The sequence below is a fragment of the Aedes aegypti genome, chromosome 1 (genome assembly GCF_002204515.2).
Source record: "Aedes aegypti strain LVP_AGWG chromosome 1, AaegL5.0 Primary Assembly, whole genome shotgun sequence".
In the NCBI taxonomy this organism is placed as follows: domain Eukaryota; kingdom Metazoa; phylum Arthropoda; class Insecta; order Diptera; family Culicidae; genus Aedes; species Aedes aegypti.
Genome location: NC_035107.1, coordinates 85,808,059 through 85,828,187, shown reverse-complemented (window position 1 = coordinate 85,828,187; position 20,129 = coordinate 85,808,059). Strand labels below are relative to the sequence as shown.

The 20,129-nt window shown below is 39.8% G+C and overlaps 1 protein-coding gene across 1 annotated transcript in view; it reads left to right on the top strand.

The window, feature by feature from the left end:
* The first annotated feature begins 853 nt into the window (after window positions 1-853).
* The window catches only part of LOC5576601 (intraflagellar transport protein 140 homolog), a 29,775-nt gene continuing 10,499 nt past the window's right edge, over window positions 854-20,129 (top strand). Inside the window, exons 1-3 of the mRNA XM_021841550.1 lie at window positions 854-1,177; window positions 4,690-5,063; window positions 5,127-5,348. Of these exons, the coding sequence (XP_021697242.1) occupies window positions 1,031-1,177; window positions 4,690-5,063; window positions 5,127-5,348 (743 nt within the window). The 5' untranslated portion in view covers window positions 854-1,030. The remainder of the gene's footprint in view (window positions 1,178-4,689; window positions 5,064-5,126; window positions 5,349-20,129) is intronic.

Here is a 20,129-nt window from a genome sequence, read left to right as displayed (position 1 = left end):
ACAGAAATTCAATTATTTCAACCATATGAGCAAATTGGTACGAGTTTTGGTGATGAAATCTGGTTTGGGGATATATCTCATGCATCCTCTCAAACTTTCAGGTATATACCATGTTCAAATCCTTGCTTATAAATAGAAGTTCATAGGTGTTTGTCAATATTGCACCGTGCATGATTTTGAAATTTTACGTTATTTTCATAGTAATAAACATTCTTTAACGCAAACAAAACTTCACAACACACAATTCGACAATAGTTACGACAAGTAACGTTCATTTACTGCAACTTACATTGATATTTGTGCTCCATTACGAATAAATAAAATCGTGTGATACGACAATCAATTTCACCCTTCTGATCAATTACACCCGATTTTACGGTACTGAACGTCAGAAGTTTTAAATCAAAAAGCTGAAAGTTCGGTATTTTTTATCATTTACAATTCGTACCCAGTATTAAAAATTACCGAACAAGCAAATCGTGATTGAGTGTGTTCTCGAGATTATATTCTTCACACTACAAAATAGGGTACATTTTCTTTGTACAAACGGTTGATGCAAGTGCGGAATAGTCCTATATTTCCAAATGGCATGCAAATTGAGTTGGTCTTTAGATTTAAACTGGGAAATTTGCAGGAAAATGGCCAAGGGGGTCCAAAATATATAGGGGTCCAAAATATATTGGTTACCCTATATCTAGGATATGCCCAACATGGATTTTCTATCAGAGTTGTACAATTTTGCGCCAGCTGTTTTTAAAGTGTAGATTGCAACGAGTCATCGTTTTGTGGCATCGCAAGGCATGCGTGACATGCAACAGTGACACGCTACAAACCGGCCGGATGGCGCAGTACCATGGCAACGGTTTGTTGTGTGATTATGCGTAAACAAACGGTGTTATGAATGAAATGCTAGATTTCATTCATCCAAATTATTGAAAACACAGTCAAGATAACGTCGATCATTGAAGAATATGTTAAATCAATGAAAATTTTCTCAAAGCTAGCATTCAGTTTGCGCTGTTAGTAAAAAATGACGCTTTACTTCGATAGTAAAGTGCAGTTCCTGGATAGTGAAGCGATAAGTACCGTTAGTAGCTGGCATCCGAACGAGTCGATCTTCGCGGTCGCTTCCTACAGCAATGAACGAGGTGGTTCCGTGACCATATTCGACGATACGGTAAGTTTTCCTTCAAAGGATAGATTCTACGGTTTTTGCTCTAGTAAATACTAGTATTCGTCATCCCAGATTACACTATTATTGGTGGTCACACTATTATGGGTCATTTCCGTTTGAATTGCATGTGAAACGGAGTTACTAATAATCGTGATTAGGTGACCTTAATGCGGCCTTCTTTAGCCGAGTGATTAAAGTCCGAGGCTACAAAGCAAAGCCATGCTGAAGGTGTCTGGGTTCGATTCCTGGTCTGTCCAGGATATTTTCGTAATGGAATTTTCCTTGACTTCCCTGGGCATAGAGTATCGTACCCTGCCACACGATATATGATTGCGAAAATGGAAACTTTGGCAAAGAAAGCTTTCAGTTAATAACTGTAGAAGTGCTCCTTGAACACTAAGCTGAGAAGCAGGCTCTGTCCCAGTGGGGACGTAATGCCAAGAAGAAGAAGATTTATCAATACCTCAGTTGCATCAGCAAATTTCTTTTGGATTGCACTAGTTTCTGCAAGTGATATTTAAAAAAAATCTGTTCCTCAATAATGTTTTGGAGCAGTGGCGATTCCCTAACCTCAAATCTACCTGTTCCACGAATAGAAATTCTTGAATTTCAGCAACAAATTTGCATGTAATGAGTAGAGATTAGTTAGAAAAGAAGTTTTCAATAATTAACTTTTTGATGTATAATCTAAATTTGTCGAAATAGTCGTTTTTAGAGTTGTAGAACAGGTAGAAAGTGAGGTTTTGGAGTATTTGTAGAATACGGATGAGATTTATGGAAATATTATATCGAAAGGAGAAGTTTTGAAGGAGAAGAATGCAGCGCGGGCGGTCATGCTGCAGCAAGGGACCCGGCAGAACGTGGAGCGTTATAGACGGAAACGGCAACAGCAGACCCGCCTCTTTCGGGAGAAAAAACGCCGCCTGGAGGAGACGGAGTGCGAGGAGATGGAACAGCTGTGCCGGTCTCAGGAAACGCGTAGGTTCTATCAGAAGCTCAACGCATCCCGCAACGGCTTCGTGCCGCGAGCCGAGATGTGCAGGGATAAGGATGAGAGCATTCTGACGGACGAGCGTGAGGTGATCGAAAGGTGGAAGCAGCACTTCGACGAGCACCTGAATGGTGCTGAGAGCACAGGCAATGAAGGACGGGACAACGGAGGAAATGCCTTCGTCAGTACTGCGGAAGATGGAAACCAACCAGCCCCCACTTTGAGGGAGGTTAAGGATGCCATTCACCAGCTCAAGAACAATAAAGCTGCTGGTAAGGATGGTATCGGAGCTGAACTTATAAAGATGGGTCCGGAAAGGCTGGCCATTTGTCTGCACCGGCTGATAGGCACAATCTGGGAAACAGAACAGCTACCGGAGGAGTGGAAGGAAGGGGTAATCTGCCCCATCTACAAGAAAGGCGACAAGTTAGATTGTGAGAACTTTCGAGCGATCACCATTCTAAATGCGGCCTACAAAGTATTATCCCAGATCATCTTCCGTCGTCTGTAACCTGTAGTAAACGAGTTCGTGGGAAGTTATCAAGCCGGCTTCGTTGACGGCCGATCGACAACGGACCAGATCTTTACTGTACGGCAAATCCTCCAAAAATGTCGTGAATACCAGGTCCCAACGCATCACCTTTTCATCGATTTCAAGGCGGCATACGACAGTATCGACCGCGTAGAGCTATGGAAAATCATGGACGAGAACAGCTTTCCCGGAAAGCTCACGAGACTGATAAGAGCGATGATGGAAGGTGTGCAAAATTGTGTGAAGGTTTCAGGTGAACACTCCAGTTCGTTTGCATCCCACCGGGGACTACGACAAGGTGATCGACTTTCGTGCCTGTTGTTCAATATTGCGCTAGAAGGTGTTATGCGGAGAGCCGGGCTTAACAGCCGGGGTACGATTTTTACGAGATCCAGTCAATTTGTTTGCTTCGCGGATGATATGGACATCGTCGGCCGAACATTTGAAAAGGTGGCAGACCTGTACACCCGCCTGAAACGCGAGGCAGCAAAAGTTGGACTGGTGGTGAATGCGGCCAAGACAAAGTACATGCTAGCTGGTGGGGCCGAGCGCGACAGGGCTCGCCTAGGTAGCAGACGGGGATACGTTCGAGGTGGTCGACGAGTTCGTCTACCTTGGATCCTTGCTGACGGCTGACAATAACGTTAGCCGTGAAATACGGAGGCGCATCATCAGTGGAAGTCGGGCCTACTATGGCCTCCAGAAGAAACTGCGGTCAAAAAAGATTCACGCCCGCACCAAATGTACCATGTACAAAACGCTCATAAGGCCGGTAGTCCTCTACGGGCATGAAACGTGGACGATGCTCGAGGAGGACTTGCAAGCACTTGGAGTCTTCGAACGTCGGGTGCTTAGGACGATCTTCGGCGGTGTGCAGGAGAACGGTGTGTGGCGGCGAAGGATGAACCACGAGCTCGCCCAACTCTACGGCGAACCCAGTGTCCAGAAGGTGGCCAAAGCTGGAAGGATACGATGGGCAGGGCATGTTGCAAGAATGCCGGACAGCAACCCTGCAAAGATGGTATTCGCTTCGGATCCGGTTGGTACAAGAAGGCGTGGAGCGCAGCGAGCTAGGTGGGCGGATCAAGTGCGTATCGATTTGGCGAGCGTGGGGCAGAACCGAGGATGGAGAGATGCGGCCACGAACCGAGTATTGTGGCGTGAAATTGTTGATTCAGTGTTATCTGTGTAGATGTTAACTAAATAAATGAATGAATTATATCGAAATCTCTGGATGAAATTCTAGAGGAATTCTCTCAAATCATACTTAGAGATATCTCTGAAAGAACTTTCAATAAAATCCTTGATGGAATTCATGGAAAATTTATGTCCAAGTCCCAGAAAAAACTACCAGGATTAATGTATAAAAAATATCTTGATGAATAAATTTAAAAGAATTCATCGAAAGGATTTTGAATTGATTTCTAAAAAAACATTGATATAATTCTCAGAGAAATATTTAGTGTAATTCCTGAAACAATTCAAGAGGAAATATTTGAAGACATTCATTAAGAAATTCAATGTATTACTTGTTGAACCTGCAACCCCTGGATTCCTGAAAAAAAAACTAGAAATCTTTAGAACTGCTTACGAAGAAATCTCTGTAACAAATGCAAGCATAAAACTAAGCTAAACTTTGATAGAATACATTGAAAAGTTTCTTGAAAAACTTTTTGAAGAATTCAAACTACCCGAAGGAGAAACTGAAAACAAATTCTAGGAAAATCTCTACAGGAAACTCTAGACATTTTCCAGTGTTTTTTTGTCGTAATCTCGTTCGTCGGTTTCATTGGAAGAATACTTGCAAGAAGCTTGTAGAAATGTGGGGAAGAAATGCTGATGGAATCTTTCTTAGGGAATTTTGAAGAAACTGTAAGAAATATTAATATTAATATTGACAGTATTTGAAAGTGTTTCAATTGATTTAAAAAATTGTTCTCTTTAGGGTGACGAGTACTGGTACATCTATTCTAATGAAATGCTGTCTTGTAGGGTGTCCCGCTGCGGAACGTGACCTACCCGGTGCACTTGACGTCGCAAGCTACGGTGCTCACGTGGCATCCGGAGAAGAAGATTCTGCTCAGCGGTTGGGAGAATGGGGAAATCCACGCCTGGTTTGAGGGAAAACGTGACTTCACCACGATCAATGGACCGCACAAGTCGCCGATCGTGCTGTTGGAGTTCAGCGAGAAGGGAGGCCGGATCATAACGGCGGATGCCATGGGAGTGCTGACCGGATGGCGGTACGATGGCCATGGACAGTTTTTGACCATGTTCAACCACGACCTGAGGGATCCACTGTTGCACATAACGTTTCGAAAGTCGATCGAAAGCGCCAGTAATAGGGAGCTGACGAATTTGGCTAAGTAGGAATAAACGATTTAATCAAATGATATTTAGTTGTATAAATTTGACTTAACTTTACCCAGGGCAGCAGTGGCTGGAGATGAGGCAGCATTGGATACCCTGACGACATGGAGACCGAGAACGGCTGTGCGCAATTTGGGCCAATCTTCGTTGCAGGACAACTACTGCTTCTATGCTTGTACGCAGACGGGTGTGCTCTATTACATCAACCAAACTGGAACCTGTACGGAAATTGTTCGCGGGGACAGTATTCCCATCATACAGATCCTGTGGCATCCAAGGCAGTGAGTAGCACACAAATGATAGTAATTAGTTCTGATAAAAAGTTGTGCGGCATTTCGCGGTAACTCCTTCGTTGTCAACCATTTCGCGGAATGGGGCTGTCCACAAAACACGTGACCTTTTTTGAAATTCCAGCCCTCCCAAGTCTCAAGTCTAAGAGGAGACTTGTGGTCTTTTATGCATTCAAACATTTGCATGAAGCACGGTTTTTTATTGATTTATTAATTTATTTATTGTATTGTCTGGAGATAACTTAAAAACATCCAAGATAAATTATTAAAGCTATCTTGAACGAAATTCTAGAGGAATTTCCAACATTTTGTTCAAGCTAACTTTAATTGTGGGCTTCGTGATTAGTGTTACCAAGCATTTAGTTGCATCGAATCAAGGAGTGTGGGTTCGATTCCAGCTTCAGTTCGGAAAACTTTTCGTCAGGGACGCATTTCGACTGTGCGTTGCATGGTAGTTCGTTGTCTAGTGTGGAGCTTTCTCGAAAGGGTAAATCGTCCCCTGGGAGCATTGACGTGTCGGTGTTTTTTTTTCTAAAAATAACAGTTCATCCCTGAATTTCTAAAGTTTAACTGTAGAAATTAAATATTTCAGAGATTCTATCATTAGATTTTTTTCAGAATTTCCTCCAAAGATACTTTTATGATTTTTTCAACAAAAATCATAATTTTTCCAGGAGATAATTTCATTTTAGGACAATTTTATGACTTCAACCAGTAATTTCTCCAGCGATGCCTTCACCGATTTCTTAAGGTTTCCTTTAAAATTATATTTTGGGATTTTTTTTTCAAAGATTCCAACCAAGAATTTTTTAAGGATACCTTCAGAAATTACTTCAGAGACTCCTCTAAAGGTTCCACAAGCATTGATAATTATTTTTTTCTTAAAAATAAATAATCGAATCCTTTGATAATATCCTGTAGGATTTTATGGGAGAATTTCTAGAAAAACATCGAACGTTATCCTGGAATAAATAAATGCTGTAATATTTGATGGTGTGAAATCTTAAATGAATTTTGAAAGAATCCTTGGAGATTTTATTCAATAAAATCTCCGAGGAATGTTTGGAAGAACTGCAAGAGTAATTCGAGGACGAAAATGATAGAGAAATTCGTGGAAAAAAAATGAAGGCATTTAATAAGAATTTATTAAGAAATTCCTGGAAGAGCTTCTAATAGATTTCCTGGAATGATTCCTCGAGGAATTTTGGAGCATTGATGAATTCGTGAAGAAATTCATATGAAAATGGTTGGATGAAGAACTGAAAAAAATCAGCGTAAGAACTGTTTGAGTAATTCTTGCAGGGTTTCCTAGAAAATCTCTTAACGAATTTCTTCAGAAATAGTATGCGGAAAAATTTTCAAAGTGATTCCTATGGAAATTACTGAAGGTAGTTGTGTTGGATTTCCTTGAGTAAATTCCAAATAAATTCCTATAAATATGCCTTAAAAATCTTTAGAGGAACTCCTGGACGAATTAGTTGGAAATCTCTAGAGGAGCTCTTGGAAGCTTCTCCGGAGAAATCACTAGAAGAATTCCTGAAGATTTTCCTCGAGGAATCTGGAATGAAATTCCAGAGAATAATCGCGTAAGAGTCATGCTTCAATGCAAGGAGTAAGAGAAAAATAGTGGCTTTTAATTGAAAAGAGAGTTTAGAGACCTTACATCAAAAATAGAGGCTTGTGTAAAAATAGAGACCAAGTCCTGAAAACGGATTTGCTATCAGCTCTGCAAAATTGATGAGCGCAAAAAAAAAATATTTCATATCAATCACTGCGTATTCTCTCATTATAAAATATTTGCAAGGCTAGAAGTAGGACTCTTGGTCACTATTTGAATATAAGTCACTTTTTATCCCATAATTTCTCTGAAGTAATTTATTTTCTTTTCTCCTAGAAAAGAATGCAACCTAGAACTAGAAAACTTCAGAGACGCTTACGCGATTATTCCATAGAGTTTTCAGGAATTCCTACTCAGATTCCTCAAGGAAAAGCATCACTAATCCTAGTGATTTCTTCTGGAGCTCTCTACTCATTCTTCCTGCAATTGTTGTTCAATTTCCCAGGGATTCAGCCAGAAATTCTTCCAGTTATTTTTCAAGTGATACTAAAAGGAGTTTCTTCAGACTATGTTCAAGAAAATCCAACCTTCAATATGTTACTATGATTTTTCCTCAAGCTTTTCCAAGATTTTCTCCATAGATTTTTCAACTAATTCTTCGCTAATTTTAAACTTTACAACAAAGGTTTTTAATAGTTAGGTTCAGCAGATTTGTTTTTCAACAATTGTATAACACAACACTTTTCAATAACATCCAAGAACGATTCAGTAATTGTCCTAAACAGGAAATTGAATCTTGTTGTAGAAGTTTTACCAATAATTCTAAATATGAATAAATACTCAAGCAAGCGATTGTTATTGTTATCATGATATTCTTATTGGTATGCCGATAGAAATAAAACAAATCCTGATTGTTTTATATGTTTAACATAAACTTGTTTAATGAGAAAAAATAACACTAGATAAGCTTCAACTTTGACTAAGGGGCGCACAAATGGAGGTTCGCCAAGAGCGCCGTAAGGCAGCGTTACGGCTCTACCCATTTCAAGTTGTTACTCTAGCAGGTCTTCCAAATCCTCAAAGCTTCAATGCAATAGTTTTCTTAACCTTTCCGTCGTCGCGCGGTTTGCCACCGTCAGAACCACCACGCTGATTCTATGTACGATAAGCGAGGTTTTTTCACCACTGTTGTACAAAATACAACAGCGCGACGACTGAAGTGTTAAAAAAAACTCGCTTAAGAGCTTTTCCAACCAAGTAATCTTACAACATTTACTCCTACGCCAATTTTTCCTGTTATGCTTCCTGTCGTTTTCGTATAGATTCCTTTAAAAATTCATTCACGGTTTCCCCATTATTACAGTCTTCCCGAACAAAACCGAACACGTTGGTTCAGGCGGTTTCGTATTGTCCTTGTACTCTCTTCTCGTGTTCAAACCGAAACGCACGAACCTGAACCTAGACCCAAACATGTGTAAAGTGAACATCGGTTCGCACACCGGTTTGAAAACCGTACCTCGATTGCAGCCGCGGTTCAAATTTCGGTTGCTTCTGTAGTTCAGAACGATGGCACAAATCGGACAGACAGAAAACAGCTCGAGTTCTTGTTTTATGCAGCCCACAGACGCTCAGACGGTTTGACCAACATTGACTCCGCCCCCAAGTTAGTCAAACCGATTTATGTTGCTGCAACCGTTTGACCGACTGTCAAAGTTTGTTGCTGCAACACCATATTTCTTCGCATGTTTTGAATGCTCTCGGCAAGCCTAGTGAATGTGTGATTGTTATTTTTTCGATTTCTGTGGCTGTGGGGGTGAATATTTCTATGGCAATAATCGTTGTGAGAAAGAGCAGAACTTAAAGAATTTAAATACTGGAAGAAATGGATATTGAGGAGGAATTACAATTACAATTCACAGAAGAATTCGAAGTATTCCGGCAGAACTCTAAAATTATGAGGGATCTCTATCGGGGATTATTCTGAGCAGTCATCGATATGAGAATGCCGAGGGTAATTTCTTTAAAGTTTGTATCCGGAGTCTTTAGCGGTTTCCTCTAGTTATTCCACTAGTCTTTCCAAAACCATTGATTATACTAGGGATTTCACCAGAAAGTCTTCCTGGGATTCTACCAGGAATTTCATCAACAATTCCTCTAGGAATTTATCCACAGATTTACCCAGAAAATCCTCCGAGGAAAATTCTTTAGGCTGGCTTTCTTCCAGAGGTTCCTTCAAAGATTCCTCTGCTAATTATTCAGGGTTTCCTCTACTTCCTTCAAAGATCAAAAAAATCCTCAAGTGATTTCTTCAGTAATTTTTCAGAGTTTACTTCAAGGCTGACTTCAAGAATTCTTCCGGAGATTGCTATCACAATTTTTCAAAGATTCCTTTATTTCCTCTAAAAGTTATATCATTATTCAGGAATTACAAAACGAATTATTTCAAATACTTCTCAATAAATTTATCACCAGAACTTTTTTCAGGGCTTCTCCTAGGACTCCTCCTTAAATTCAACCAAAAGGAATTTCTTCAGTGATTCTTTCTTGTAATTTTCTCTACAGAGTCCTCATTCTCTCCAGAGATTCCTACGCGATTTTTGCTAGAAATTCTTCAAAAACTCCTACAGAAATACATACATACTCTTACAGTGATTCCACCCAAAATTTCTCCAAGGATTCATTAAGGAATTCATCTTGAGATTCCACCAGGAAGCTTTGGGAATTTGGCAAGAAATACTGCAAAAGAATTCAAAACAAATTTCACACACGGGATTTCACCAGGCATTCCTTTTGCAATTTTTCGAGAGGTTCCCCCAGGTTACTTTCAGGGGATTCTTCTAGGGAATCTTCAATAAATTATTTTATGAATTCTTTCAGTGTTTCCTTAAAAGAGTTTTCTTTGTACCCCTTAAGGGAACCAACGAGGCATTCGACCTCGGATTTTTGAAGGAATAACTTCAAGAATCTACCGGATATTTATCCGAGGATTCCTAAAGGAATTTATCCATCAATTCCTTCCAGTATATCTTGGAGGATTTTTTCCAAGGAATCCACCAGGAATTGCCTTAGAGAATCCTGTAGAAACTCCTTCAGGGATTGCTTTAAAAGTTCTTACGGAGATATATTAAGGAATTTCCCCAGTGAATTTCTCCAGGTTTTTCTTTGGTGATTCCTCCAACGATTTCAGTATAAATTATTCCGTGATTTTTTCCAGAAATTTTCCAAAAAATCCCTCAAGGAATTCAACTTGAAGTTCAACCCTTCGTGGAATTGCTGGTCGATTCTCTCGCGGTTTTCCAGAAAAAAAAAGTAATTTGAACTTGTGTTTTTTTTATTGATACCCTGGAGGAATTTCTGATAATCCTGAAAAATTCGAAGAAGGAAAATCCTAGTCAAATCATTGAAGTATTTTCTGATAGAACTTCTGGCGAAGCTGTATTAGATGTTTCTGGTAAAGAATTTCTATCGAAACTCTATTGATATTCTTAACCCTGGAAGAACTCATGGCGAAATTTCTTAAAAAACACCATTCCGGAAGAAATAGTTAGATAAAATACTGGTAAAATCTCTGAAGGAACCGAAGGATTTTTTCCAGAATGTTTTGGAATAACTTTCAGAAGATTTTCTAGAATTTCCGGTGAAATCAACGGAAAAATATTGGTGAAGCTTCTAAAAGAATTTCTAGTGGAACCCCTATGGGAATTTCAGCTCATTCCTTGAAGATTTTCCTGATGGAAATTATGGAGAATTATCTGGGCGAGTTTCAGATCCAATCCATAGATGAACCTCTGGTGGAAACCTTAGAGAAATTCCTGGAGGGCTTTTAGTTGGAATGCCTAGGTGAAATCCTAGCGAAATTTTCGAAGCAATTCCTGTTGGATTCAATGAACGAATTCTCAGAGGAATCGCTGAAGGAATTCCTTTTTTGAATCCTAGGAGGAACTCCTCACAGAGTCACTTGAGGATATACTGATGGATTCCATAATTACTTGTGAAATCTTTATAAGAAATTTTTGGTAAAATTGCTGAATTAATTTCTGAAAACCCCCAAGAATCTCTGAAGATATTTTGTGAGAAATTCCTTGAGAAATTTCCGATGGAATCTGTAGAGTTATTCCGGTGATAAAATCCTGAGACATTTCCGGAAAAATCTAAGGAGGAATTCCTGATAACCTTTGAGTATTCTTGGAGATATTTATTCCTTCAAGAATTTTTGGAAGCATCCCATCCGAGTGATTAGAGTCCGCGGCTACAAAGCAACGCCATGCTGAAGGTGTCTGGGTTCGATTCCCGGTCGGTCCAGGATCTTTTCATAAAGGAAATTTCCTTGACTTCTCTGGGCATAGAGTATAATCGTACCTGCCACACGATATACGAATGCGAAAATGGCAACTTTGGCAAAGAAAGCTCTTAGGTAATAACTGTGGAAGTGCTCATAAGAACACTAAGCTGAAAAGCCGGCTATGTTCCAGTGGGGACGTTAATTCCAAGAAGAAGAAGAATTCTTGCAGGAACTCCAGATGAAATCAAAGGAGGAACTCCTGATGAAATCCCTTGAAAAATTCCCTATGGAATCACTTTAGGAACTCCTGATGAAATCCCTGGAAGAATTCCTGACATAATTCCTGCTGGAACTCCTGATAGAATGCCTAGAGAAATTCCTTATGATATCCCTAGAAGATCCTGATGTTAGTCGTAGGTGATCTCCTGATATGAACTCTGGATGAACTCCTAATAGAATCTCGGAAGAAATGCTAGCTGGAATCTCTGAAGGAACTCTTGATGGAATTCCTGGATGAAATCGTGATGAAATCTTCAGAAGAACTCTAATGGTAGCCCTAAAGGTACTCCTAACAGAATCCCTATTGGAATTCCCGATAGAATCCCTAGAGGAACTCTCGATGGAATCCTTGGAGGAATCAGTGGCGAATCGTAACCTCATTTTCTACCAGTTCTATGATTCTAAAAATGACTATTTCAGACAAATTTAGAATATAGATCCAAAAGTAATCAAAGAGTAAATTATTGAAATCGTCCTTTCTAATAACTCTCTGCTCATTGCATGCAAATTTGTTGCTGAAATTCTAGAATTTATATTCGTGGGACAGGTAGATTTGAGGTTAGGGAATCGTTACTAGGAGGAATATAAAGATATTGTAAGTGGAACTCCTGATAGAATCAGGAGTCCCGAATAAATCTCTAGATAAACTCCACATGAAATTTCTGGAGGAATTCCTGATAAGTTTCCTGAAGAAACTCTTGATAGAATCTATAGAAGAACTCCTGATAGAATCTCTTGAGGAATTCCGGGAGGAATCTCAGAAGAAACCCTGGAGGAATTTCTTGCAGGAAATGCTAAATATATTATTGGAGGAGCTCCTGATGGAGGAATTTCTGATGAAATTCGTTGATTAACTAGTGATGGAATCCCTAGAGGAACCCCTGATAGAATCTCTGGAAGAATTCCAGGTGGAATCTCTGAAGGAACTGCTGATGGAATTGCTAGATATATTCCTGATGGAATCCCTGGAGAAGTTCCAGTTGCAATCGCTGAAAGAACTCCTAATGGAATCCCTGAAGAAATTTCTGATGAAACTCCTTTAATTCTTTATGAATCCCTAGAAGGAGTCCTGATGGAATTACTCAAGAAATTCCTGATATAATCTCTGGAGGAAATGTTAAGGAACTCTGGAGGAACTCCTGATGCAATACCCAGAAGAACTCTGATGGAAGCCCTAAAGGTATTCCTGATAGTATCCCTATAGGAACTCCTGATGGAATCCTTAAAGGAACTTTTGATGGAATCCTTGGAAGAACTGGAGGGATTTCTGATGGAATCCCTTTAGGAACTCCTGATAAAACCTCTGGTAGAAATCCTGATAAGTTTCCAGATAGAACTCCTGAAAGAATCCCTAGAGGAACTCCTCATAATATTTCTAGAAGAAACAATGATGGAATTCCTCGAGGAACATTTGATTTAATCTCTTGAAAAATTCCGGGTAAAATCTCAGAAGGAACTCTTGATGGAATCCCTGGAGGAACTCCTGATGAAATCTCCAGAAGAACTCTGATGAAAGCCCTAAAGGTACTTCCGATAGAATCCAGATGCAGATACATAAATACAGATAATATAGATACAGGAGCCCCTGATGAAATCCGTGGGGGAACTCCTGAAGGAATCCTTGGAAGAATTTGAAAAGATATTCTTGAAGGAACTCTGTATGGAATCATTGAAGGAATTCTTGTTGAAATCCCGAGAAGAACTCCTAGAACTAGAGCAACGACGGACAGAGTCCATGGAGGAATTCCAGGTGGAATCTCTGAAATGTCTCCTGATAGAATCCCTGGAGAAACTTCTGATGAACTCCCTAGTTGAGTTCTAGGTGCAATTCCTGAAAGAATTCCTGATCGAATCTCTGGAGGAATTCCAGATGGAATCCCTGAAAGAATTCCTGATGGAGTCCCTAGGCGAACATCTGATAATACCCCCAGAAGAATTCTTGATGGTATTCCTAGAGGAACTAGAATCCCTAGAGCTAGTCTTGATAAAAACCCTGAAGGAACTGCTAAATGAAACCTTCGTGAAATGTATGATTGAATCTATAGAAGTTCTCCTGATGGAATGCCTGGATGAAATTGTGTCTAATTCCCTAGAATAACTCCTGATTCTAGAGGCCTTCCTTAGCCGAGTGGTCAGAGTCCGCGGCTACAAAGCAAAACCATGCTGAAGGTTTCTGGGTTAAATTTCCGGTCGGTCCAGAATCTTTTCGTTATGGAAATTTCCTTGACTTCTCTGGACAAAGAGTATCATCGTACCTGCCACACGATATATGAATGCGCAAACGACAACTTTGGCAAAGGAAGCTCTCAGTTAAAAATTGTAGAAACTCTAGAGTAAAACTCTAAGTTGAGAAGCAGGCTCTGTCCCAGTGAAGACGTAACGCCAAGAAGAAGAAGAACTCATCATTCTCAGAGGAATCACTGATGGAATCTTTGTAGGAACTCCTGATAGAATCCCATGAGGAATTTCAGTTAAACTTTCGGTAGGAATTTATAAAGGAATTCTTGCAGAAATTTCTTGTTAAATCACTAGACAAAATCTTGATTGGATTTCTGGAGGAACACCTGGTGGAATCATGAAGGAGTTTTGGAAGAATTCCTAAAGATATTACAAGAGAATTACCTGGAGAAATTCCTGGTAAAATTCTTGATGGAATCTCTGTAGTACAAATCCAAATACAATCCATGGATGGATTTTTTTGAATCACAGGTAAAACTGCTGATAGATTCTCTGAAGATATTTCTGGAGAAATTGGTTCAGGAATAATTAAAGAATCCTTGATGAATTTGCTAAGGAAAACGGTTAGAGATAGATTGAAACGATATTTTACTATCTATATAGAAACAACCCAAGAGCGCGCATTTGATAGATCACTATGGCACCGACGCTGCGTAAATTCACGCATTTTGACTTTCCACCCATCTGCATCGGTAGTTCATGGGACGTCGAAGCTTCAATTTGACATGATGACGTCGATGTTCGTGCAACATCCCTACAGACGGTACGATCGGTTCGTCAAACATTTGGCTCCGCCCACCGGTGGTTTGAGCAAAATCAAACTCGTTTGATTTTGGCCGACCGATTCGTCAACCGTCAAATCGGTTTCACAAACTGTCAAATTGGTTCGTCAAGCAGCATCACACACGGTCAAACATAGCACCAACATGAGCATCAACCTGGGGGGCGGAGTCAATGTTGGTCAAACCGTCTGAGCGTCTGTGGGCTGCATTAGGACTTTCAAAATAGTTCCTGAAAAGTTTTTGTTTTGGAGATGTTTTCAGTATTTGTAGCAATTGGTTCTGATATTCTTACTAGGATGCTGCCATGAATATATGAATAATTACTCCAAAAATCCCTCCATAAATTTTTTATGTGAAAATTTTGATGATCGATATTAGGTCCGATTAGATCAAGTGCCTTTTAATGATTTCATGAAACGTTGGAGTCCCGATATTTTTACAATAATACATACAACAAATCTATCATAAATCATAAATTTTAAATTACCTAGGGCAACAATAAAATAGAGATGATCATAATCGCCCAACAGTTCTTCTTACAGCATTTCTTCTTTCTTTTTCATCTTACATTCATTCATTCATTCATTTTTACATCTTCAAGGAACTTTACATATGATACCTTTGAGCATTGTTCAGGGCAGGTTTTCCACGAGATTCGTTCTTCAAGTATTTTTTCTTGAATTCCTCCAAGGATACTTTTAGTAATATATCTAAACTAGTTTTCTCCACTCTTGTCCTAGGTCTCTAGGCATTTCTTCAGTCATTCTCAATTGTATTTCTACTGTACATTTCCCAAGCATTTTTTTTAATGAATTCAGCAATTGCTACATATGCTATATATGCTAGACATTGCTGTATATTTTTTTAGTATAACTGAAAAAAATAATAGAAGTTTCTCTAAGAATACTGTATTGATTCGAATTGCTAGGACGCTTCGAATCCCGGTCACCAACTTTAAATCATCACACATAATTATTTCTTTAACTTTTACAAGTGCAGCATATAGAAGACGTGAAAAATATGGATCTTAAGCGAAAAACATCGGAATTTACTAAAAAACATTAGTGTCCGGCAATGGCAATGGGGTCTTCCAAACCGCTCCCATCGGCAAGTACCCGACGCTGAACAATTGTGCCTCTCCTCATGACATTCTCATTCGCAGCCCTATACCGACGATTTTGGAACCCGCTAATTCGGACCTGAGCCGAGACTCGTGGAGACGGTTTTCTTTTTCTGCGATTGCTGAGTTTTTTCTTATTCCACTCAGTGTTTATATCAGTGATGCATTTCAAACTGAACGCGAACCAAAAGTGAACTGAACCAAGGGTGGAGGGCGGCTGTCAACTGAGAGTAAAATTGAAAAGCCGCCAACCTAAGTTTAAGTTTTAAGGCTTAACGCGGAAAAGTGAAAATTATTATTCACAAAATTACAAGTAATCAATGCACTTGAAAGATACTGTTTGCAAGCACTTATTTGCTACGTGCTTCTGCAATGCGATGTTGGCAATTTAATCAGCAAATTCGGCTTGGTTCCCGAAATGGATGTTTTCGAGAAAATTTATTACGCCTTCACCATTATTTGGTCTGAATTTTGTATGGTTGTTTACATTTTAGAACCAGCGACACGTAGGGGTAGCAATAAAGAGCCGCCAGTACCTCCCTTGGACTGAACGCGTTCTAATTTTGCACGAGAACGCAGCAAACAGTGAACTTGCGTGCAAGATTATGACGCTGCTCACGAACGGCCCGTTCACTTTAAAATGCACAGTGAAGAACAAAACCGTAAAACACTACTTTAAACAACAATGAATTCATATCACGCACAATGTATGGAACCTTAAAGGTTCCTTGACATCTTTTGCAAGTCTTTCTGCTTTTAAACATGGTTTAAATCTGCCATGAAAACAATTTTCCTTTCGCGTTCATTTTTCGGCTCCCTTCGGTTCAAAATTTTGAACTGATCAATGTTCAAGCCTACTTGATCTCTCGTTCAAAAATTTGAACTGGAACGCAAACTGAACGCGTTCAAATGCAACACTGGTTTATATCAATCTTGCGCAAGCCGTTCAAACTTTCACATGACCATCTCAGCAAAAAAATATTGCGTTTGCATCACACCGAAGCATAAACGGCATTTTGAGTGAAATTTCATGCCAGCAAACGTAGCAGATATTATAAATAACTAGTCTTATGTCTAGATTCATCAGCATCTATGGAAAATCTGCTCTGCTGACTGAGGTTTTAAATAGTAGTTTATTTTGAATACAATACTTTTAACTTTTATAGCCATAAAATGATGGGCTGCATTTGACGTTTCGTGACAGCGAGATCTGGGCTGCATATGACGTTGATATTTTTTCTCTTCGCGAGTCTCTCTCAGATTCGGACGTATCGATCTATTATCAAAATGTCGGTGGCATGAATAGCACTCTGATTGACTACAAACTAGCGTGTTCCAATCAATGCTACGAAATTTACGCTTTTACGGAGACCTGGCTAAACGAAAATACGCCCTCCAACCTATTGTTCGACGACACTTATAGCGTTTACCGGCAAGATCGTTCTCCGTCCAACAGCAATAAACGATCCGGCGGCGGAGTTCTGCTAGCCATGCGTTCCTGCTTCAAGTCACGCCAGATGTTCATTCCGAAAATTATTGTCATCGAGCAGCTATGGGTCTCAGTGTCACTCTCCAAAGCAAAAACTTTCATTTGCGTCGTCTATTTTCCTCCCGATCGTGTCAACGACGTTAACCTTATGGAAAAACATGTCGAATCACATTATCATTGTCGGCGATTTCAATCTTCGTTTTGTAAACTGGAATTGGAATGCCCAAGGATTTTATTATCCCGATGTCGCCCATTCTAGTGGAACGGTTTCGTCTGGATGGCTACAGTACTGCTTGTCTCAGACAACTGAATGGTGTTAAAAACGACAACGGACGCACGTTGGATTTATGCTTCGTTAGCGATGAAATGTGCGCTCATTGCAATATCACACGAGCTCCATCTATGTTGGTTAAGGTGTGTAGACATCACCCTCCTCTACAACTTTCGATAAAGACCAATACTAAATATCCCATAGAGGATGCGGAAGTTTGTACTTTATTCTATGATTTCGGTAGTGCCGATTTTGATAGTATGAACTCGTTTCTAATGAATGTACATTGGGCTGAAGTACTTCGCGATTGTGATGCCGATCGGTCTGCCTCAATAGTTAGCAATATTTTGCTCTACGCCATTGACCAGTATGTACCAAAAAAGCTTAACCGAGTAATAGCTCACCCTGCCTGGTCGAACTCGCACCTTAAACGTCTTCAAAGGGAAAACGGAAAGCTTTGAGAAAATTCAGCAAACATAAAACTCCATCATTCAGGGCACGGTATCTACGAGCAAATCAACATTAGAAGCGATTGAATGGGAAACTATTTCTTGCTCACCGAGAACGCCTACAGAGACGCTTGAAGTCAAATCCTAAAAGATTCTGGCGTTATATTAGCGATAAACGCAAGGAGACTGGACTCCCCCGTTCAATGACCAACGGAATGTTGGAAGCATCTTCGACTGAAGAAATTGCCGAACTCTTCCTTGTGCTATTCAGCAACGTTTTTTCCTATCCATCGACTAGTAGCCGAGACATGATGGATACAGCTGCTAGCGTACCAGGTTATTCGGCTGTAGGACCTCATCACTTGATAACTGATGAGATAGTTTTGTCTGCTGCGAAGCGCTTAAAAAAATCTACCGGCTATGGCCCCGACGGTATTCCATCTGTCGTCCTCAAACAATGTATTAACGTTCAACGCTCCGTCGTCGTAATCATCGTCATCATCGCAACTTCAAAAGCAGTTTTTCTGTTCCAAACTGAACAATATTTGTTGAAAAAGTGTTCACTGGGTTTCGGATGGAGAATAGAATACAGTGAACACATTTTCCTGTAAACTTTCTTGATTTTGGACGAAAAACCTGCCTTTGAAAATTTTGAAATCAATGACGGATCCTGCCCCCTTAATGCAATATCTTCTCCTTTGACGTTGATTTTCAACTCATCGCTGGAAACTGGATTGTTCCCCAGCTGTTGGAAAGAGTCATTCGATTTTCCAGTTCATAAAAAAGGTTGTAAGCGCAATGTGGCAAACTATCGTGGAATTGCCTGCTTATGTGATACTTCTAAACAATTCGAACTGATAGTCTTGGACTTCTTATCATCAAAATGCTCGCATTACATTACATTTCATCAGATCAGCACGGGTTTGTAGCTAAACGCTCGACAAATACTAATCTTGTCACTTACACATCTTTCATCACAAGGCAAATGGAAAACGGCTTACAAGTTGATGCAATATACACGGATCTGTCAGCAGCTTTCGACAAAATGGACCACGAAATCGCCTTAGCCAAGTTTGATAGACTAGGCTTTCTATTTCGATTTGGCAAACACTTCCAGGACATTTATTGTTTGAAAGCCTTGTATTGTGCCTTGGTGCATTCTACGTTGGAGTACTCGGCCGTAGTGTGGGCACCGTTCTACCAAAACGGTATGCGTAGAATAGAGGGTGTGCAGCGAAAATTTGTACGTTATGCGCTTCGTAATTTACCGTGGAACGATCGTAATAATCTACCCAGCTACGTTGACCGCTGTAAATAGATACACCTTGACCTCCTGAGTGTTAGACGTGACGTAGCTAAAGCCTGCTTCGTCAGTGACCTCCTTAACTCGAACGTCGATTGTCCGGAGCTTCTGAGTCAACTGAACGTGAATATTAGAAAACGAGCACTACGTTCGAATGATTTTCTGCAAATCGACAGATCGAGGACAAACTACGGCATGAATGATCCCGTGAAAAGTATGTGCCGTGTTTTTGTTGCCTGTTTCGAGGGCTTTGAATTTGGTTTAAATAGAAATAGATTAAGACAAAATTTGTTGAGTGTGCTTTCTGTGTAATGTTAGATTTTTGTGTTTTATAATCTAAGTTTTGTCATTTGGGAGTTTAAAACCTGTTGACGTACAAACAAATAAATAATAATAATAAATTGAAATTTAATAAATAACTGAGTAACATTAACCTCTTCTGTTGCGTTTTTGTATGAAACGCTAGTCAAGGTAATTGCCTTCAGGGAGTGAAATGAGCCAAAAATTAACTACCCAACATTGATTCAACATGGCGTCCAGTGTCTTTGTTTTGATTCTTTTTAGGCAGACAAAACATATGATTTTTTTGGATAGGAGACATCAAAGATACCTTACTGATACGTAAAACATTCAACAAAATGTTGAAAAGAGGAAAACCGTCATCAAATACGAGCATTCAACCCAACATATTTAATTGCCAGAAACTAGCACTAGCAGCACATACGCCGTATACTCGAAAATCACGAGCAAGTTAGGGCAAACCGACCAGAAAGTGGGTACCAAAACGCGAAGCACCAAAAACGATGTGAGGAAGAGCCGAAATGTATGCAGGATGAAAGCCGTGTCAGTCCTCTGATTGCCTTTCGATCTATAGTGAAAAACTCCCCAAAAGCTTTAGTATTCCACTATTGTAATCGAAAAAGAGCGAGAGAGGAGAGAATCTCTCATTTGTACATAGGTCCTTTAGTAATGTTTAGCAAGAATTCATCGATTACTTTTCG